The following is a 20,363-nucleotide window of genomic DNA, read 5'->3' on the forward strand; positions in this document are numbered from 1 at the left end:
GGACTATACTGTTCACAGAATTCTCCAGACCAGAATACTGGAGTGGGTAGCTGTTCCCTTCTCCAGGGGCTCTTGCAACTCGGGGATCGCACCCGGGTCTCTCTCACTGCAGGCGGATTCTTTACCACTGAGTCACCAGGGAAGTAGACTCACCCTTTTTCCTTTGTTCAGGAAGGAACTCAGACAGAGGCTACTTTAACTTTATTCTGAGTTTGCAGGATCTAAGGTTTAAATTTTTCTCTTTTCAAATCTCTCATGATTTGCTGTAGACACGGTCAGGAATGGGGGTGCAGACAGATGGTTAGAGGCTCTCCTCCCGAACTTCTAGCCGTCTTCCCGCACAGGCTTCTGAGCTGGAAACCCGACGTGCTGTAAGGACTGGGTGCAGAGGCACGACACTGGATGCTCCCACCTCCCTCCGCCCCGTCTCCGCTCCCCCTCCGCCTAAGATAAAGGCAGCTCGAGAAAGATACTTCAGCTGGAAAGAACTCAGATTAGATTTTCAGTCTTGCCCGGGGCTACTGAGTCTGCCATTGGCTCACTTGCCATTGGCTGTGGACTCTGGCACTGGAGATATAATGAGCCAGCGCGGTGCACAGTCAGCTAACTGTGTGAGTAACACTCCGTGACTGAAGCCAGCTCAGCTCAGCGAAGCAGATATAAACCGAGAAGGGCAAACTCATCGAGAGGGCGTCTTCGGGACCATGGCGAATGGGTAAGGCGGGGACCAGCCCCAGGGGATTCAGGAGGCCCCTGGGGAGAGGAAATGACTCTCTTCGAGCCCTGAAAACACAGCACTCTGGGTCTCGAGATTGCCAAGAAAGGGAACGAGTGCCCCGGAGATTCAGAGAGGTCTGGCTCGGAGCACAGTATCAGGGGCAAGGGGGCAGAGCGGTGGTGGGGCCGGCCCTGTAGGGGCGTGCGCGGGAATCGAGCAGGGTGGCGCCACCAGAGCAGGAAGGGGACAGGTGAGTAAACCGTGCACTACTCCCTAAAGGAGCCGGTGTGTGTGTGTGTGTGTGTGTGTGTGTGTGTGTGCTCTGGGCCACGCACTTAATGAAGCGAGTATAGAGAGAGCCTGCTTCTCCACCCACATATCGGGGAAGAGGTCTTCTCAACCCACGTGCTCGTCACTGATTCCGATTCGAGAGTGTAGGGAAAGCCGCGAGGTACTTTTGGTGCAGGTATCTAGAGTTTGTCCTTCCGAGGAGAGAGTACACCTCGTCCCTCGCGAACACTTCTCTTCCCTCCAAGTTGGAGGCCCAGTTAAGTTGCGGATGGCCTCTCCAAGAAAACGAAATTCTTACTCATGAAACTGAACAACAGTACCTTCCCATTCCCTGCCACCTCTCCCCTACCCTTACCCACCGCCCCCCGCCCCGCCCGAATCCTGCACTCCCTGGCGCCCTTGCCTTTGAAAACCTTTATTTCTGCTTTTGTCCTTGAAATCTCTACCCAGTGTTAGGGATCACGGTGGCTTCAGGGTGCCCAGGGATTCGGGGCATTTTTGGGATATTAATGGCTAATGAGGAAGTCCTGTAAGCTGTGGCTCCGACGTGCTTGATGGGCCAGGGCTTCACAATTATTTTCCTTTCCTTTGCACCTTTTGGGGATGATATTTAATTAATTTTTACCATCTCACTGCTTTTCTCATTTCCATCATCCTTTGACCCCAGTTCTATTGCCCCCACCCTGTCTCTTGCCCAGCTACTTGCCTGAGGGTAGGCCAGTGTATGGTAGAGTCATCTAGTTTCCAAGGCAGTACTTTTGAAAAAAATAAAAGGTTTCCTCTGGAAGTTTGGTTAGTTAGTTGTGTTCCGCTCTGTTATACCTCAGTTTCTCCACCTCCCTTCTTGTTTTTTCCAGATAGGTATGAAAGAATTGGACTAGAATTGTGAGAAAAATTCCCAGTTGATTCTTGGGGGTGTCTGGTTATGTCTTTAGGTATCTGAAAGGCAAAGGACCTTGGATCTTGATGAAGAGAAGGAAAGATGGGAGGCGGCAGGGAGGAATACAGGCAGGGGAAAGAGTTGTAAAAAAAAGAGAAAAAAAAAGGTTCAGGTTCTGTGGACCTGTACCATGATTTTATGGACTCAAAGGTCTTTGGAGCTTGTTAGCAAGTTTTTAACTGATTTTCAAACAGAGCCTATACAATAGGTGAGGCCAGTCACATTCCCTTGCTTTACCCTAGAGGAAAGAATTTGAAGCACAAGTTAACTTGTTTAAAAAGACAAAATCGGGACTAGAATCCAGATAGAGTTCTGCTTTCTTCTAGGCCAGAATTATGAAACCTGGTTTTCGGATGAAAATTGCCTGAGGCACTTTTGTAAGATACAGAGATTCTGGGGCCTCTCCCCAGAATGCTGAATCTGTAGAGGTGGGCTCCAGAGTCTGTAGTGTTCACAAGCTGCTGCTGAGAAACTTACACAGTCAGTTCTCCCCCAGCTCTTGACAACCAGAATTGTGGCCTGGATTTGCTTCTTTGTGCAGTAGCTTGGTCTAGCTCCTTGGCCAACTTCTGTATCCCCTGTCATCTTGGTACCCCTGCCAGCCTTTCTACACTGAAGGTTATTATTTTATGATACCCTTGGGTTGGGAGTGAATCTCACTTTGGTTTTCCATTTTTTCCTGCTAGATATACATATGAAGATTATCAAGACACTGCAAAATGGCTTTTGTCTCACACCAAACTCTGACCTCAAGTAGCAGTGATCTATGGTTCTGGGTTAGGAGGTCTGATTAACAGATTGACTCCAGCCCAGACCTTTGACTACAGTGAAATACCAAACTTTCCCAAATGTACAGGTACTAGCAAAGGGAAGAGGGGATGGGACTGAGGGATACTGATGGGATTGTGATGGGAGGGCAATGCTTCTATACCTGATCCTGGGTATCCTCTATAGCATTTGCTGAGCAACAACTGTTGTGAGAGAGGGAAAAAACCCATCAAGAATCAGAATGACTTTAGAAAGGAATTCCTCCAGTAGAAACATTTTAACAGACAGAGCATGTGTGTGTGTCAATGGTACTGTATGATGACATATTTCCTGTGCCTAATGACTCAGTTCCTAAAGCTTTACATCACTTCCCATAGACATCCTTTCCCCCCACACACCGTGGTCAGCACATCCTCATACACCTCGCTCATTTCTTTCAGTCTGCATCCCAAGTGGAAAAAGAAGTGCCTGTAACCTCCTGGGACAAAGTCAGCCCCCCACCCCCACCCTATCCTGTGTGTTCCTACCATTCTCAGTCTCCCCAGCTCTGGCTCCAGTCCTAGAATAAGGCACACACTGCTACATTCCAGCAAATGAACACCCTGACTGCCATGTTCTTGCAGACAAATACCCAGGTAATATATGAAAACACAAGAATTGCTTCACACTGACCTTTGTTGGGGGCGGGGAAGGGCCCCCTGTGCACAGTGGAGCTCTGAGGGATCTGAGGAGAGTGTATCCAGCATCTCAATAGCAGCCAGAAGCTCCAAGGCCAGACTTCCCTGGAAGTCCAGTGGCTAACACTCCACAGTTCACTGCAAGGACTGGGTTCCATCCCTGATTGAGGAAGTTTCTCATGCCAAGTGTGAGGCTTAGAGGAGGGTCAGGTGAGAAACGGCCAAGTTTACTTGGTCAAGGACAAGGGTAATTTATTTGTTAATTATTAATTTCTCAGGACTAACTACTGTTGGTTTATTATTAATTTTTCAGATTGTACCTTCCTTCCTCTTTTCCGTGGAGAGTTAAGACTTTTAACAAATATTTTTCATTCCCTTTGGAACAAGCCTAGGAGACCAGAGCAGGGAGTGGCAATGGGGTTGGAGAAGGAAATAGTACAGAGAAGGGAGTGCAAAGTTTTCGGAGAGAGATAGTAGTGACTTTGGCTCCATCTGCCACTCTACCTCCAGTGACAAGGGCACTGCACTCAGTGAAAAGTGGATTAATCTTTTTAAACTTTGTCAACTTATTTTTTATACTCTGTTTGGGTTTTCCTAACTGTATCACCTCTGCTCTATTACAGGTAACTTTTTCATATGCTCCTCAATCTCTGAGTACCCTCTGAACTCTCCCTCTTTGTTTTGGTTCTTCTCCCAGACCATTCATTACCCTTTGAAATGTTAGATGAGAGAAATAGTAATAATTGTTACTGTGTCTGTGTGAGGAGTTATCTTTGCAGTCCCACGCCCCTACCTATCACATACAGGACATGTATTCCCACAGGACTATTTTTTGAGTCACAAAAAAGACTTGTATGGGTCCAATGTCAGCCCCTTTCCTTGTTCATAGCCTTTATAGGAAGCTAGGCTATACCATGAGCTGCCTTTCACCAGTGAGGTAGCATATGGCTTAGTTATGTTCATAAGACTATGCATTTTGAAGGTTTGAAAGTTTTGGAAAAGAGGTCTATGACTACAACACTCGATGCATTCATTATTACCCACTTACTCTATTTTTACCCACTATTCTATTACCCACTTGTTTATTTTATTCTCTTGCCTTATGTCTTTCTCATTCTTTTAAAGGTCTTTAAAAAGTAACTGGTGTATATTCGCATTAAACATCTTTAGCCCCATCGCTCTAATCTCAGAGTGTACTTGTATCTAAGTTTATGATTAATTTCTGTGTCCCTAACAGTGGCTTCCCTGGTGGCTCAGTAGTAAAGAATCCACCTGCAGTACAGGAGACCCTGGTTCAGTCTCTAAGTCGGGAAGATCCCCTGGAGAAGGGAATGGCAACCGACTCCAGTATTATTCTTGCCCAGAGAGTCCCATAGACAGAGGAGCCTGGCAGGCTATAGTCCATAGGGTCACAAAGAGCTGGACACGACTGAAGCGACTGAGCACACCTCCACCAGACTTAAACTTTCTGAGAGTGGAGAGGATGATGTTTCCTATTGGTTAATTATACCCTCACATGTTGAACACAGTGAGTCAGGCCAGTGTAGGTGCTCAGGGGATATGTGTTGTATGAAAGCATCATTCCATGCATTTCCTTCTCTTTTCTGTATACAGTGCCAGGTCACGCTGGTCGACTGGTGTTTGGGATCTTGAATGGCAGAGCCTGTGTGATGATGCAGGGCAGGTTCCACATGTATGAAGGCTATCCGTTCTGGAAGGTAAAACAGGGGCACAAGCTTGACTGGGTCTGAAAGAAGGGAGATAGAGCTCTCTCTCCTATTTTACTACTTAGCTGATTAGGCAAGGTAGATTTTTGGGTCTCTCTTCTGTCATGATGTATGTCATGTTTATCTGCATGGGTGTATTAGTAAAATTTTAAAGAAAACTCTCTGATGTTTTATCTTTCACTTCTAAGGTGACATTCCCAGTGAGGGTTTTCCGGCTTCTGGGTGTGGAGACCCTAGTGGTCACCAACGCAGCTGGAGGGCTCAACCCCAACTTTGAGGTTGGCGATATCATGCTGATCCGTGATCACATCAACCTACCTGGTTTCAGTGGTGAGAACCCTCTCAGAGGGCCCAATGAGGAAAGGTGTCTATCCTGCTTCTTTTTGTTTAGATGGGTCAGCTTGGGAGAACTCCCTGAATTCCATTAATCTGACAAAATCCAACCTGTGCTCTAGGTTTGGAGTTCGTTTCCCTGCCATGTCTGATGTCTATGACCGGGATATGAGGCAGAAAGCTCACAGTACCTGGAAACAAATGGGGGAGCAAAGAGAGTTACAGGAAGGCACCTATGTGATGGTGGCTGGCCCCAGTTATGAGACTGTGGCAGAATGTCACCTGCTGCAGAATCTAGGGGCGGATGCTGTTGGTGAGAAGGGGAACTTGGCTGGTGGCTTCGTAATGTGGGGGGACTTTTTTTGTCTTTTGTTTTTTTTTTTGGCTGTTCTGCAGGGCATGTGGGATCTTAGTTCCCCAATCAGGGATTGAATCTGCAGTCCCTGCATTGGAAGCACAGAGTCTTAAACACTGGATTGCCAGGGAACTCCCTTGACTTGGAGGCTTGCAGAGAGGATCCTGGTAAAATAGGTTGGAAAAGAGTAAAAGATTGTAGATTTAGAGGATATACTGAGGGAGGGGTCTGCTTTAAGGGAAGGTTGAATTTACTGACTTTAAAGGTGACTGGGAGGTTTGCACTGTAGCCTCAACCCATCACCCAGCACCAAGGACTTTAACCAGTGTAATGCTAATGTGAGAACTGTCCACTGTGTGATAACTGTTTTTGATTGTTTTAACAAATATCGTAAGCACCTTCTATACCTCTGGCTGGAAAATAGAATCGCAACATTAGAACTGACATTAAAATGATCACAAGCAGAAATAGAAATAAAGTATTGCAACGGTGATATTATAAGAAGTGTGTAAAGCCCCTTGAAGCCCAACTCTTTTAGGTAACACAGAACAACCTAAGCTTGACACTAGTTTAGCTGCTTGGTTGGATGTTTTCTTAGTGTCGAATTGTCAACGAGGTGATGAATGGAGGTGAGGCTAAGGGTCATTTGGGGATTCTGACAGTTGGTTTCCCTCTTTCTTCACGTGAGGCATGAGCACAGTACCAGAAGTTATAGTCGCAAGACACTGTGGACTTCGAGTCTTTGGCTTCTCACTCATCACAAACGAGGTCATCATGGATTTTGAAAGCCAGGGGAAGGCCAGTCTCGAGGAAATACTAGAGGCCGGGAAGCAAGCTGCTCAGAGATTGGAGCAGTTTGTCTCCATTCTTACGGCTAGCATTCCACTGCCGGGGCACACCGGTTAACCAGCCCCGGAGTGGGTTGGCCTCTCCATTATGGGATCCGGGGAGCTGCTGCCTATTTCAGCCCTTACTGGAGTCACGTGCCTCTGCCTTAGGTGGCGGCAGAAAGGAGGGTCACCTTCCCTGCTTCTCCCACCAGACCTTACTGGTGCTGAGCCCTCTTCTGGTCATTTTGTCATCTCAAAATGATTTCCACTCCTATTCCTCTTCAAGAACGGAGCCCCAGCCTTAGCACACATCCAAGGATTTGGTGTGGCCCTCGAACTCAGCATAGTAACTATTTTTTTTTATATATAAATTTATTTACTTTTAATTGGAGGTTAATTACTTTACAATATTGTATTGGTTTTGCCATACATCAGCATGAATCCACCACAGGTATACACGTGTTCCCCATCCTGAAACCCCCTTCCTCCTCCTTCCCACACCGTCCCTCTGGGTCGCCCAGTGCACCAGCCCCAAGCATCCTGTATCCTGCATCGAACTTGGACTGGTGACTCATTTCATATATGATATTATACATGTTTCAATGCCATTCTCCCATATCATCCCACCCTCTCCGTCTCCCACAGAGTCCAAAAACTGTTCTATACATCTGTGCTCTTTTGCTGTCTCGCATACAGGGTTATCATTACCATCTTTCTAAATTCCATATATATGCATTAGCATACTGTATTGATGTTTTTCTTTCTGGCTTGCTTCACTCTGTATAATAGGCTCCAGTTCCATCCACCTCATTAGAACTGATTCAAATGTATTCTTTTTACTGGCTGAGTAATACTCCATTGTGTATATGTACCACAGCTTTCTGATCCATTCATCTGTTGATGGACATCTAGGTTGCTTCCATGTGCAGCACAGGAACTATTACTGGCTTAAGATGGTCCTCTCACATTCCTCGGGGCTCAGTTCTGCCTCCTAAGAGCACTGGAGCCATACAGGGAATAGCCTATTCCTTTTGGATTTTTATCCTATTGTATTTTGAGAATAAAGAGAAAGATGAAATAAATTTATTTTTATGTGATTTGGGATAAGGTTGGGATATGGACCGGGAGTGACATGAAACCAATCATGAGACCACATTTTGTTTGACTGTGCTTCTCAGACAGGGAAGAACTGAGATGAGGTGGTATGTGAATTCAGGGTAGGATGAAGGAAAGACAAAGAGGTGAAAGTAAGAGGAAGTGCTAGAAGATAAGGAAAGGCTAACTTCGGGCACATGATGGCTACTTCCCTCGGATCAGTCTTCCTCTGCCCCTTTGCTTTCTGGTAGTTTCTGTCTGCTCGTGAATATCTGAATTAGTTCACTGACCTCAGCTTGTGTTCCATAGTTGCCACTTCCTTGTTAAGCCCTAGTTGTATTTCCTATTGATTTCCTTCGTTACCCTCACCCAAACACCTGCCATAATCCACAGCAGCCATACACTCCTTCACTCCATTCTCACAGTGCAATGGCAAATACCCTTTTCTCTGCTGCCCGCCACGACACCACTGATGAGAGTGCTGCCAGCCCTTGCGAGCCTGACTCATACCCTGGCCTCTTCTCTTGGAGCAGCCCTTTTCCTCCTATTGCTTTCTTCCTGGGCGTTAGCCTTCTCACTCTGCTTGATCAGAACCTCCCTGTGACGTAAGCCCAGGCATGATTCATTGGCTCACTGAACTCTTTTTTTTTTTTTTTTCACTGAACTCTTTGTGCTTATTAGCTTGCCTTCAGCTGGCTGGTTTATTTGCCTTTTGAGAGAGGGTAGAGCTGGGTCAGCCTCCAATAGTGGTAACATTTCAATTAGTAGTAGTATAATATGGAAGAAAAATTTTGGCAGGAAAGCTTTCCAGAACTCTTAGAAATAATCCTTTGTTTAGTAACTGACCTACTTAGCTGAACCGAACACACAAGCATCCCGGAGGGGCAGTATGACTACTCTTCCTTTCATCCATTCTTCTTTTCGTCAAGTTATTGAGTATTTGTTTAACACCATTAGCTAAGAGAATGTTAAGTTCAGAATGTAAAAATGGTCTTTAACTCTCAAGGGCCTTACAGTACCCTACAGAAATTTTGTTGTTCAGTCTCCAAGTGGTGTCCAACTCTGCAACGCCATGGACTGCAGCACACCAGGCTTCCCTGTTCTTCACTGTCTCCTGGAGTTTGCTCAACCTCATGTCTGTTGAGTCGGTGATGTCATCCAACAAACTCATCCTCTGCTGCCCCCTTCTTTTGCCTTCCATTTTTCCAAGCATCAGGGTCTTTTCTACTGACTTGGCTTTTCACATCAGGTGGCCAAAATATTGGAGCTTCTGCTTCAGTATCAGTCCTTCCAATGGATATTCAGGATTGATTTCCTTTGGAATTGACTGGTTTTATCTTACAGTCCAAGGCACTCTCAAGAGTCTTCTCTAGCACCACAATTTGAAAGCATCAATTCTTTGGAGCTCAGCCTTCTTTATGGTCCAACTCTCACATCCATACATGACTACTGGAAAAACCAGTAGTCTTTGACTATACGGGCCTTTGCCTAACTTTGACTAGACAGACCTTTTGTCAGCAAAGTGATGTCTCTGCTTTGTAATATGCTGTCTAGGTTTGTCATAGCTTTTTTTCAAAAGAGCAAGCATCTTTTAATTTCATGGAGGCACTCACTGGCTGCAGGGATTTTGGAGCCCAAGAAAATAGTCTGTCACTGTTTCCATTGTTTCCCCATCTAGTGATAGGGAAGTGATGGGACATCTGCATATCGGAAGTCATTGCTATTTCTTCAGGCAATCTTGATACCAGCTTGCATTTCATCCAGCCCAGTATTTCATATGATGTACTCTGCATAGAAGTTAAATAAGCAGGGTGAAAATACATAGCCTTAATGTACACCTTTCCCAAGTTTGAACCAGTCTGTTGTTCCATGTCTGGTTCTAACTGTTGCTTCTTCATCCACATACAGGTTTCTGGTAAGGTGGTCTTGTATTCCCCTCTCTTCAAGAATATTCCTCAATTTGCTGTGATCCACACAGTCAAAGGCTTTGGTGTAGTCAATGAAGCAGAAGTAGGTGTTTTTCTGGAATTCACTTGCTTTTTCTACGAACCAATGGATGTTGGCAATTTGATCTCTGATTCCTTTGCCTTTATTAAATCCAGTTTGTACATGTGGAAGTTCTCAGTTCACATATTGTTGAAGTCTGACTTGAAGGATTTTGAGAACTACCTTGCTAGCATGTGAAATGAGTGCAATCGTGGGGTAGTTTGAACATTCTTTGGCATTGCCCTTCTTTGGGATTAGAATGAAAACTGACCTTTTCCAGTCTTATGGCCACTGCTGAGTTTCCCAAATTTGCTGGCATATTGAGCGCAGCACTTTCACAGCATCAACTTTTAGGATTTGAAATAGCTCAGCTAGAATTCCATCACCTTTACTAACTTTGTTAATAGTGATGTTTCCTAAGGCCCACTTGACTTCGCAGTCCACCATATCTGGCTCTAGGTGAGTGACCACACTGTCATGGTTATCTGGGTCATTAAGATCTTTTTTGTATAGTTCTTCTGTGTATTCTTACCATCTCTTCTTATCTTCTTCTTTTAGTCCATACCGTTTCTGTCATTTATTATGCCCATCTTTGCATGAAATGTTCCCCTGTTATCTCTAATTTTCTATTTTCTATGTACTCTGCATAGAAGTTAAATAAGCAGGATGAAAATGACTTTATTTTTTTGGGCTCCAAAATCACTGCAGATGGTGACTGCAGCCATGAAATTAAAAGACGCTTACTCCTTGGAAGGAAAGTTATGTCCAACCTAGATAGCATATTCAAAAGCAGAGACATTACTTTGCCAACAAAGGGCCAGCTAGTCAAGGCTATGGTTGTTCCTGTGGTCATGTATGGATGTGAGACTTGGACTGTGAAGAAGGCTGAGTGCCAAAGAATTGATGCTTTTGAACTGTGGTGTTGGAGAAGACTCTTGAGAATCCCTTGGACTGCAAGGAGATCCAACCAGTCCATTCTGAAGGAGATCAGCCCTGGGATCTCTTTGGAAGGAATGATGCTAAAGCTGAAACTCCAGTACTTTGGCCACCTCATGCAAAGACTTGACTCATTGGAAAAGACTCTGATGCTGGGAGGGATTGGGGGCAAGAGGAGAAGGGGATGACAGAGGATGAGATGGCTAGATGGCATCACTGACTCGATGGACGTCTCAGTGAACTACGGGAGTTGGTGATGGACAGGGAGGCCTGGTGTGCTACGATTCATGGGGTCGCAAAGAGTCGGACACGACTGAGCGACTGAACTGAACTGAACTGAACATAGAGATCTCTAGCCTTTCCCATTCTATTCTTTTCCTCTGTTTCTTTGCATCATTCACTTAAGAAGGCTTTCTTATCTCTCCTTGCTATTCTTTGGAACTCTGCATTCAGATAAGTATATCTTTCCTTTTCTCCTTTGCCTTTCCCTTCTCTTCACTTCTCAGATATTTGTAAGGCCTCCTCAGACAACCATTTTGCCTTGTTGTATTTCTTTTTTGGGTATGGCTTTGATCACTGCCTCCTGTACAATGTTACAAACCTCTGTCCATAGTTCTTCAGGTACTCTTTCTATCAGATCTAATCCCTTGAATCTGTACGTCACTTCCACTCTGTAATCGTAAGGGATTTGATCTAGGTCTGACCTGAATGGCCTAATGATTTCCCCTACTGTCATCAATTTAAGCCTGGATTTTCCAACGGGGAGCTCATGATCTGAGCCACAGTCAGCTCCAGGTCTTGCTTTTGCTGACTGTTTAGAGCTTCTCCATCTTCAGCTGCAAATAAAATCAGAGTTTGATATTGGACATCACCATCTGGTGGTGTCCACGTGTAAAGTCATTTCTTGTGTTGTAGGAAGAATGTGTTTGCTATGACCAGTGCGTTCTCTTGTCAAAACTCTGTTAGCCTTTGCCCTGCTTCATTTTGTACTCCAAAGCCAAGCTTGCCCATTACTTTTGACTTCCTACTTTTGCATTCTAATCCCCTATGATGAAAAGGACATCTTTTTTTGGTGTTAGTTCTAAAAGGTCTTGTAGGTCTTCATAGAACCAGTCAACGTCAGCTTCTTCAACATTAGTGGTCAGGACATAGACTTGGATTACTGTGATAGTGAATGGTTTGCCTTGGAAACGAACTGAGACCATCCTGGTCATGTTTGAGGTTGCACCCAAGTATTGCATTTCACACTCTTTTGTTGACTATGAGGGCTACTTCAGTTCTTCTAAGAGAGTCTTGCCCACAGTAGTTGGTCTTCCGAATTAAATTCATCCATTCCCATTCATTTTAGTTCACTGATTCCTAAAAGATTAATGTTCACTCTTGCCATCTCCTATTCGACCACTTCCAATTTACCTTGATTCAGGGACCCAACATTCCAGGTTCTGCTTTGGCTCAGCCTCTTCATTCTTTCTGGAGCTATTTCTCTTCTCTTCTCCAGCAGCGTATCTACCATCTACCAATCTGGGGGTCTTCATCTTTCAGTGTCTTATCTTTTTGTCTTTTCATACTATTCATGGGGTTTGCAAGGCAAGAAAGCTGAAGTGCTTTGCCATTCCCTTCTCCAATGGACCACATTTTGTCAAAATGTTCCACCATGACTCATCTGTGTTGGGTGGCCCTACCCTGCCTGGCTTATAGTTTCACTGAGTTACAGAAGGCTGTAACATGTGATCCATGTGATCATCTTGGTTAGTTTTCTGGGATTGTGGTTTTCATTCTGACTGCCCTCTGATGGATGAGGATAAAAGGCTTGTGCAAGCTTCCTGATGGGAGGGACTGGCTCTGGGCAAAACTGAGTCTTACTCTGAAGGGCAGGGCCATGCTCAATAAATCTTGAATCCAATTTTCTGCTGATGGGTGGGGCTGTGCTCCCTCCTTGTAATTTGGCCTGAGGCAGCCTACAGTCTCTAAGGTAGGGCTATATGTTTTTCCAAATCCTATAATCTCCAGATCAGCTTAATTGCTAGTGAAATTTGCTCAGTCATGTTCTATTCTTTGTGACCTCATGGACTATACCCAATATATAGGATAGATGCCCAATATATAGGGCACCTACCTAGCTGGGGAGTTCATCTTTCAGTGTCACATGTTCACGGGGTCCTCAAGTGAAGAATGCTGAAGTGGTTTGCCATTCTCTTCTCCAGTGCATGGACTATACTGTCCATGGAATTCTCCAGACCAGAATACTGGAGTGGGTAGCTAGCTGTTCCCTTCTCCAGGGGCTCTTCCCACTCAGGGAGCAGCACCCAGGTCTCTCACACTGCAGGCGGATTCTTTACCATCTGAGTCACCAGGGAAGTAGAATCACCCTTTTTCCTTTGTTCAGGAAGGAACTCAGACAGAGGCTACTTAATTTTATTTCGAGTTTGCAGGATCTAAGGTTTAAATTTTTCTCTTTTCAAATCTCTCATGATTTGCTGTAGACACGGTCAGGAATGGGGGTGCAGACAGATGGTTAGAGGCTCTTCTCCCGGACTTCTAGCCCTCTTTCCGCACAGGCTTCCAAGCTGGAAACCCGACGTGCTGTAAGGACTGGGTGCAGAGGCACAACACTGGACGCTCCCACCTCCCTCCGTCCCGTCAGAACTTCCATTAGATTTAGAGGCTTGCCCGGGGCTATTGAGTCTGGGCGGGTCACCATGGAGACGCAGCCAATGGCTGAGTACTCGCTTGCCATTGGCTGGGGACTCTGGCGCTGGGGATATAATGAGCCAGCGCGGTGCAAACAGTCGCTGGGTGGGTAACACTCTGTTATTGGAGCCAGCTCAGCTCAGCGGAGCAGATATAAACCGAGAAGGGCAAACTCATCGAGAGGGCGTCTTCGGGACCATGGCGAATGGGTAAGGCGGGGACCAGGCCCAGGGGATCCAGGAGGACCCTGGGGAGAGGAAATGGCTTCTTCGAGCCCTGAAAACACAGCACTCTGGGTCTCGAGATTGCCAAGAGAGGGAACGAGTGCCCCGGAGATGCAGAGAGTCCTGGCTAGGAGCATGGTATCAGGGGCAAAGCAGCAGAGCGGTGGTGCGGCCGGCCCTGGCAGGGGCGCCGGCGGGAATCGAGCAGGGTGGCGCCATCAGAGCAGGAAGGGGACTGGTTAGTAAATCGTGGACTACTCCCTAAAGGACCCGGTGTTTGTGTGTGCGTGCGCTGGGCCACGCACTTACTGAAGCGAGTATAGAGAGAGCGTGCTTCTCCACCCACGTGTCGGGGAAGAGGTCTTCTTAACCCATATGCTCGTCACTGATTCCGATTCGAGAGTGTAGGGAAAGCCGCGAGGTACTTTTGGCGCCCGTATCTAGAGTTCCTCCTTCCGAGGAGAGAGTACACCTCGTCCCTCGCGAACACTTCTCTTCCCTCCTAGTTGGAGGTCCAATTAAGTTGCGGATGGCCTCTCCAAGAAAATGAAATTCTTACTCATGACAGATCCTTCCCATTCCCTGCCACCCCTCCCCCACCCACACATCCCACCCCGCACTCCCTCGCGCCCTTGCCTTTGAAAACCTTTATTTCTGCTTTTGTCCTTGAAATCCCTACCCAGTGTTAGGGATCACGGTGGCTTCAGGGTGCCCAGGGATTCGGGGCATTTTTGGGATATTGATGGCTAATGAGGAAGTCCTGTAAGCTGTGGCTTCGACGTGCTTGATGAGCCAGGCTTCACTACTATTTTCCTTTCCTTTGCACCTTTTGGGGGTGATATTTGATTAATATCTACCATCTCACTGCTTTTCTCATCTCCATCATCCTTTGACCCCAATTCTATTGCCTCTACCCCGTCCCTTGCCCAGCTACTTGCCTGAGGGTAGCCCAATGTGAGTCGTTGAGTTTCCAAGGCAGTACTTTTGAAAGAAAAAAAAGGTTTCCTCTGGAGGTTTGGTTAGTTAGTTGTGTTCAGCTCTGTCACACCTAGTCTCCCCACCTCCCTTCTTGTTTTTTTCCAGATAGGTATGAGAGAATTGGACTAGAATTGTGAGAAAAATTCCCAGTTGATTCTTGGGGGTGTCTGGTTATGTCTTTAGGTCTCTGAAAGGCAAAGGACCTTGGATCTTGATGAAGAGAAGGAAAGATGGGAGAAGGCAGGGAGGAAAAATACAGGCAGGGGGAAGAGTTGGGAAAAAGGTTCAAGTTCTGTGGACCTGTACCATGATTTTATGGACTCAAAGGTCTTTGGAGCTTGTTAGCAAGTTTTTAATTCATTTTCAAACAGAGCCTATACAATAGGTGAGGCCAATCACATTCCCTTGCTTTACCCTAGAGAAAAGAATTTGAAGCACAAGTTAACTTGTTTAAAAAGACAAAATCTGGACTAGAATCCAGATAAGAGTTCTGCTTCCCTTAGGCCAGAATTATGAAACCTGTTTTCGGATGAAAATTGCCTGAGGCACTTTTGTAAGAAATAGGGATTCTGGGGCCTCTCCCCAGAATGCTGAATCTGTAGAGGTGGGCTCCAGAGTCTGTAGTGTTCACAAGCTGCTGCTGAGAAACTTACACAGTCAGTTCTCCCCCAGTTCTTGACAACCAGATTTGTGGCCTGGATTTGCTTCTTTGTGCAGTAGCTTGGTCTAGCTCCTTGGCCAACTTCTGTATCCCCTGTCATCTTGGTACCCCTGCCAGCCTTTCTACACTGAAGGTTATTATTTTATGATACCGTTGGGTTGGGAGTGAATCTCACCTTGGTTTTCCATTTTTTCCTGCTAGATATACATATGAAGATTATCAAGACACTGCAAAATGGCTTTTGTCTCATACCGAACAGCGACCTCAAGTGGCAGTGATCTGTGGTTCTGGGTTAGGAGGTCTGGTTAACAAATTGACTCAAGCCCAGACCTTTGACTACAGTGAAATACCAAACTTTCCAGAAAGTACAGGTACTGGCAAAGGGAAGGGGGGATGAGACTGAGGGATACTGATGGGATTGTGATGGGAGGGCAACGCTTCTATACCTGATCCTGGGTATCCTCTGTAGCATTTGCCGAGCAACAACTGTTGTGAGAGAGGGAAAACACCCATCAAGAATCGGAATGACTTTAGAAAGAAATTCCTCCAGTAGAAACATTTTAACAGACAGAGCATGTGTGTGTGTCAATGGTACTGTATGATGACATATTTCCTGTGCCTAATGACTCAGTTCCTAAAGCTTTACATCACTTCCCATAGACATCCTTTCCCCCCACACACCGTGGTCAGCACATCCTCATACACCTCGCTCATTTCTTTCAGTCTGCATCCCAAGTGGAAAAAGAAGTGCCTGTAACCTCCCGGGACAAAGTCAGCCCCCCACCCCCACCCTATCCTGTGTGTTCCTACCATTCTCAGTCTCCCCAGCTCTGGCTCCAGTCCTAGAATAAGGCACACACTGCTACATTCCAGCAAATGAACACACTGACTGCCATGTTCTTGCAGACAAATACCCAGGTAATATATGAAAACACAAGAATTGCTTCACACTGACCTTTGTTGGGGGCGGGGAAGGGCCCCCTGTGCACAGTGGAGCTCTGAGGGATCTGAGGAGAGTGTATCCAGCATCTCAATAGCAGCCAGAAGCTCCAAGGCCAGACTTCCCTGGAAGCCCAGTGGCTAACACTCCACAGTTCACTGCAAGGACTGGGTTCCATCCCTGATTGAGGAAGTTTCTCATGCCAAGTGTGAGGCTTAGAGGAGGGTCAGGTGAGAAACGGCCAAGTTTACTTGGCCAAGGACAAGGGTAGTTTATTTGGTTTAATTAATTTCTCAGGACTAACTTCTGTTGGTTTATTATTAATTTTAAACTTTGTCAACTAATTTTTTATATTCTATTTGGGTTTTCCTAACTGTATCACCTCTGCTCTATTACAGGTAACTTTTTTATATGCTCCTCAATCTCTGAGTACCCTCTGAGCTCTCCCTCTTTGTTTTGGTTCTTCTCCCAGACCATTCATTCCCTTCAGAAATGTTAGATGAGAGAAATAGTAATAATTGTTACTATGTCTGTGTGAGGAGTTATCTTTGCAGTCCCACGCCCCTACCTGTCACATACAGGACATGTATTCCCACAGGACTATTTTGTGAGACACAAAAAAGATTTGTATGGGTCCAATGTCAGCCCCTTTCCTTGTTCATAGCCTTTTTAGGAAGCTAGGCTATACCATGAGCTGCCTTTCACGAGTGAGGAAGCATATAGCTTAGTTATGTTCATAAGAATATGCATTTTGAGAGTTTTGAAAATTTTGGAAAAGAGGTCTATGACTACAACACTCGATGCATTCATTATTACCTACTTACTCTATTTTTACCCACTATTCTATTACCCACTTATTTCTTTTATTCTCTTGCCTTATGTCTTTCTCATTCTTTTAAAGGTCTTTAAAAAGTAACTGGTGTATATTCGCATTAAACATCTTTGCCCCCATCGCTGTAATCTCAGAGTGTACTTGTATCTAAGTTTATGATTAATTTCTGTCTCCCCCCAGTGGCTTCCCTGGTGGCTCAGTAGTAAAGAATCCACCTGCAGTACAGGAGACCCTGGTTCAGTCTCTAAGTCGGGAAGATCCCCTGGAGAAGGGAATGGCAACCGACTCCAGTATTATTCTTGCCCAGAGAGTCCCATAGACAGAGGAGCCTGGCAGGCTATAGTCCATAGGGTCACAAAGAGCTGGACACGACTGAAGCGACTGAGCACACCCCCACCAGACTTAAACTTTCTGAGAGTGGAGAGGATGATGTTTTCTATTGGTTAATTATACCCTCAGATGTTGAACACAGTGAGTCAGGCCAGTGTAGGTGCTCAGGGGATATGTGTTGTATGAAAGCATCATTCCATGCATTTCCTTCTCTTTTCTGTATACAGTGCCAGGTCACGCTGGTCGACTGGTGTTTGGGATCTTGAATGGCAGAGCCTGTGTGATGATGCAGGGCAGGTTCCACATGTATGAAGGCTATCCGTTTTGGAAGGTAAAACAGGGGCACAAGCCTGATTGGGTCTGGAAGAAGGGAGATAGAGCTCTCTCTCCTATTTTACTACCTAGCTGATTAGGCAAGGTAGATTTTTGGTTCTCTCCTTTCTCTTCTTTCATGATGTATGTCATGTTTATCTGCATGGGTGTATTGGTAAAATTTTAAAGAAAACTCTCTGATGTTTTATCTTTCACTTCTAAGGTGACATTCCCAGTGAGGGTTTTCCGGCTTCTGGGTGTGGAGACCCTAGTGGTCACCAACGCAGCTGGAGGGCTCAACCCCAACTTTGAGGTTGGCGATATCATGCTGATCCGTGATCACATCAACCTACCTGGTTTCAGTGGTGAGAACCCTCTCAGAGGGCCCAATGAGGAAAGGTATCTATCCTGCTTCTTTTTGTTTAGATGGGTCAGCTTGGGAGAGCTCCCTGAATTCCATTAATCTGACATAATCCAACCTGTGCTCTAGGTTTGGAGTTCGTTTCCCTGCCATGTCTGATGCCTACGACCGGGATATGAGGCAGAAAGCTCACAGTACCTGGAAACAAATGGGGGAGCAAAGAGAGTTACAGGAAGGCACCTACGTGATGTTGGGGGGTCCCAATTTTGAGACTGTGGCAGAGTGTCGCCTGCTGCGGAATCTAGGGGCAGATGCTGTTGGTGAGAAGGGGAACTTGGCTGGTGGCTTCATAATTTTGGGAGACTTTTTTGTTTTGTTTTGTTTTGTTTTTGGCTGCTCTGCAGGGCATGTGGGATCTTAGTTCCCCAATCAGGGATTGAATCTGCAGTCCCTGCATTGGAAGCACAGAGTCTTAAACACCAGATTGCCAGGGAACTCCCTTGACTGGGAGGCTTGCAGAGAGGATCCTGGTAAAATAGGTTGGAAAAGAGTAAAAGATTGTAGATTTAGATGATACACTGAGGGAGGGGTCTGCTTTAAGGGAAGGTTGAATTTACTGACTTTAAAGGTGATTGGGAGGTTTGCACTGTAGCCTCAACCCACCACCCAGCACCAAGGACTTTAACCAGTGTAATGCTAATGTGAAAACTGTCTACTGTGTGATAACTGTTTTTGATGGTTTTAGCAAATATCATAGGCACCTTCTATACCTCTGGCTGGAAAATAGAATTGCAACATTAGAACTAACATTAAAATGATCACAAGCAGAGATAGAAATAAAGTATTGCAACGGTGATATTATAAGAAGTGTGTAAAGCCCCCTGAAGCCCAACTCTTTTAGGTAACACAGAACAACCTAAGCTTGACACTAGTTTAGCTGCTCCTTTGGATGTTTTCTTAGTGTTGAATTGTCAACGAGGTGATGAATGGAGGTGAGGCTAAGGGTCATTTGGGGATTCTAACAGTTGGTTTCCCTCTTTCTTCACGTCAGGAATGGAGGTGAGGCTAAGGGTCATTTGGGCATTCTAACAGTTGGTTTCCCTCTTTCTTCACGTCAGGCATGAGCACAGTACCAGAAGTTATAGTCGCAAGACACTGTGGACTTCGAGTCTTTGGCTTCTCACTCATCACAAACAAGGTCATCATGGATTATGAAAGCCAGGGGAAGGCCAATCATGAGGAAGTACTAGAGGCTGGGAAGCAAGCTGCACAGAAATTAGAGCGGTTTGTCTCCCTTCTTATGCCTAGCATTCCACTGTCAGGGCACACCGGTTAACCAGCCCCGGAGTGGGTTGGCCTCTCCATTATGGGATCCGGGGAGCTGCTGCCTGTTTCAGCCCTTGCTGGAGTCACGTGCCTCTGCCTTAGGTGGCGGCAGAAAGGAGGGTCACCTTCCCTGCTTCTCCCACCAGACCTTACTGGTGCTGAGCCCTCTTCTGGTCATTTTGTCATCTCAAAATGATTTCCACTCCTATTCCTCTTCAAGAACTGGAGCCCCAACCCTAGCACACATCCAAGGATTTAGTTTGGGGCCCTCAAACTCAGCACAGGAACTATTACTGGCTTAAGATGATTCTTTCACATTCCTCGGAGCTCAGTTCTGCCTCCTCAGAGCATTGGCGACCATACAGGGAAGAGCCTATTGCTTTTGGATTTTTATGCTATTGTATTTTGAATAAAGACAAAGATGAAGTAATTTCTTCATTTTTATGTGATTTGGGATAAGGTTGGCATATGGACCGAGAGTGACATGAAACCAATCATAAGACCACATTTTGTTTGACTCTGTGCTTCTCAGACAGCGAAGAACTGAGATGAGGTGGTATGTGAATTCAGGGTAGGATGAAGCAAAGGCAAAGAGGTGAAAGTGAGAGGAAGTGCTAGAAGATAAGGAAAGGCTAACTTCGGGCACATAATGGCTACTTCCCTTGGATCAGTCTTCCTCTGCCCCTTTGCTTTCTGGTAGTTTCTGTCTACTCATGAATATCTGAATTAGTTCACTGACCTCAGCTTGTGTTCCATAGTTGCCACTTCATTGTTATGCCCTAGTTGTATTTCCTATTGATTTCCTTCAGTTCCCTCACCCGAACACCTGCCATAATTCACAGCAGCCATACACTCCTTTACTCCATTCTCACAGTGCAATGGCAAATACCCTTTTCTCTGCTGCCCGCCACGCCACTGCTGATGAGAGTGCTGCCAGTCCTTGTGAGGCTGACTCATACCCTGGCCTCTTCTCTTGGAGCAGCCCTTTTCCTCCTATTGCTTTCTTCCTGGGCATTAGCCTTTTCACTCTACTTGATCAGAACCTCCCTGTG

The 20,363-nt window shown here is 45.8% G+C and overlaps 2 protein-coding genes across 9 annotated transcripts in view; both read left to right on the plus strand.

Moving 5' to 3' along the window:
- Positions 1-20,363, plus strand: part of PNP (purine nucleoside phosphorylase) — a 56,165-nt gene that overhangs the window by 15,952 nt on the left and 19,850 nt on the right. For 2 of the 7 annotated variants that reach the window (XM_086322149.1, XM_086322147.1), the window contains exons 3-7: positions 2,636-2,805; positions 5,009-5,112; positions 5,310-5,485; positions 5,577-5,767; positions 6,498-7,721. In XM_086322149.1, the coding sequence (XP_086178275.1) occupies positions 5,065-5,112; positions 5,310-5,485; positions 5,577-5,767; positions 6,498-6,715 (633 nt within the window). In that variant the 5' untranslated portion in view covers positions 2,636-2,805; positions 5,009-5,064 and the 3' untranslated portion in view covers positions 6,716-7,721. Of the gene's footprint in view, positions 1-601; positions 969-2,635; positions 2,806-3,157; positions 3,353-5,008; positions 5,113-5,309; positions 5,486-5,576; positions 5,768-6,497; positions 7,722-20,363 lie in introns of those variants that run through there. The other 5 variants (XM_086322148.1, XM_086322150.1, XM_086322146.1 and 2 more) reach the window with 5 other exon arrangements.
- Positions 13,402-19,741, plus strand: LOC147364951 (purine nucleoside phosphorylase). 2 transcript variants are annotated; one of them, XR_015135071.1, is made up of 6 exons: positions 13,402-13,556; positions 15,412-15,581; positions 17,540-17,643; positions 17,848-18,023; positions 18,115-18,977; positions 19,045-19,741. XR_015135071.1 is itself a non-coding variant. In XM_086322140.1 (6 exons), the coding sequence occupies exons 1-6, from the start codon at positions 13,546-13,548 to the stop codon at positions 19,319-19,321; spliced, it is 870 nt and encodes a 289-aa protein (XP_086178266.1). In that variant the 5' UTR covers positions 13,448-13,545; the 3' UTR covers positions 19,322-19,741. The 2 variants fall into 2 exon arrangements, 1 of the variants encoding a protein (XP_086178266.1); XM_086322140.1 differs by having other exon boundaries at positions 13,448-13,556; positions 18,115-18,305; positions 19,104-19,741.

Source organism: Bos grunniens, chromosome 10 (genome assembly GCF_055505025.1).
Source record: "Bos grunniens cultivar Pamir isolate PY7600 chromosome 10, Bosgru_T2T1.0, whole genome shotgun sequence".
NCBI lineage: Eukaryota > Metazoa > Chordata > Mammalia > Artiodactyla > Bovidae > Bos > Bos grunniens.

What these genes read in the sequence shown, in the direction of transcription:
- LOC147364951 (XM_086322140.1), top strand. An exon ending in AAACTTTCCAGAAAGTACAG is followed by an intron (nt 15,582 to 17,539) that starts GTACTGGCAAAG and finishes TTCTGTATACAG; the next exon opens with TGCCAGGTCACGCTGGTCGA. An exon ending in AGAGGGCCCAATGAGGAAAG is followed by an intron (nt 18,024 to 18,114) that starts GTATCTATCCTG and finishes CCTGTGCTCTAG; the next exon opens with GTTTGGAGTTCGTTTCCCTG.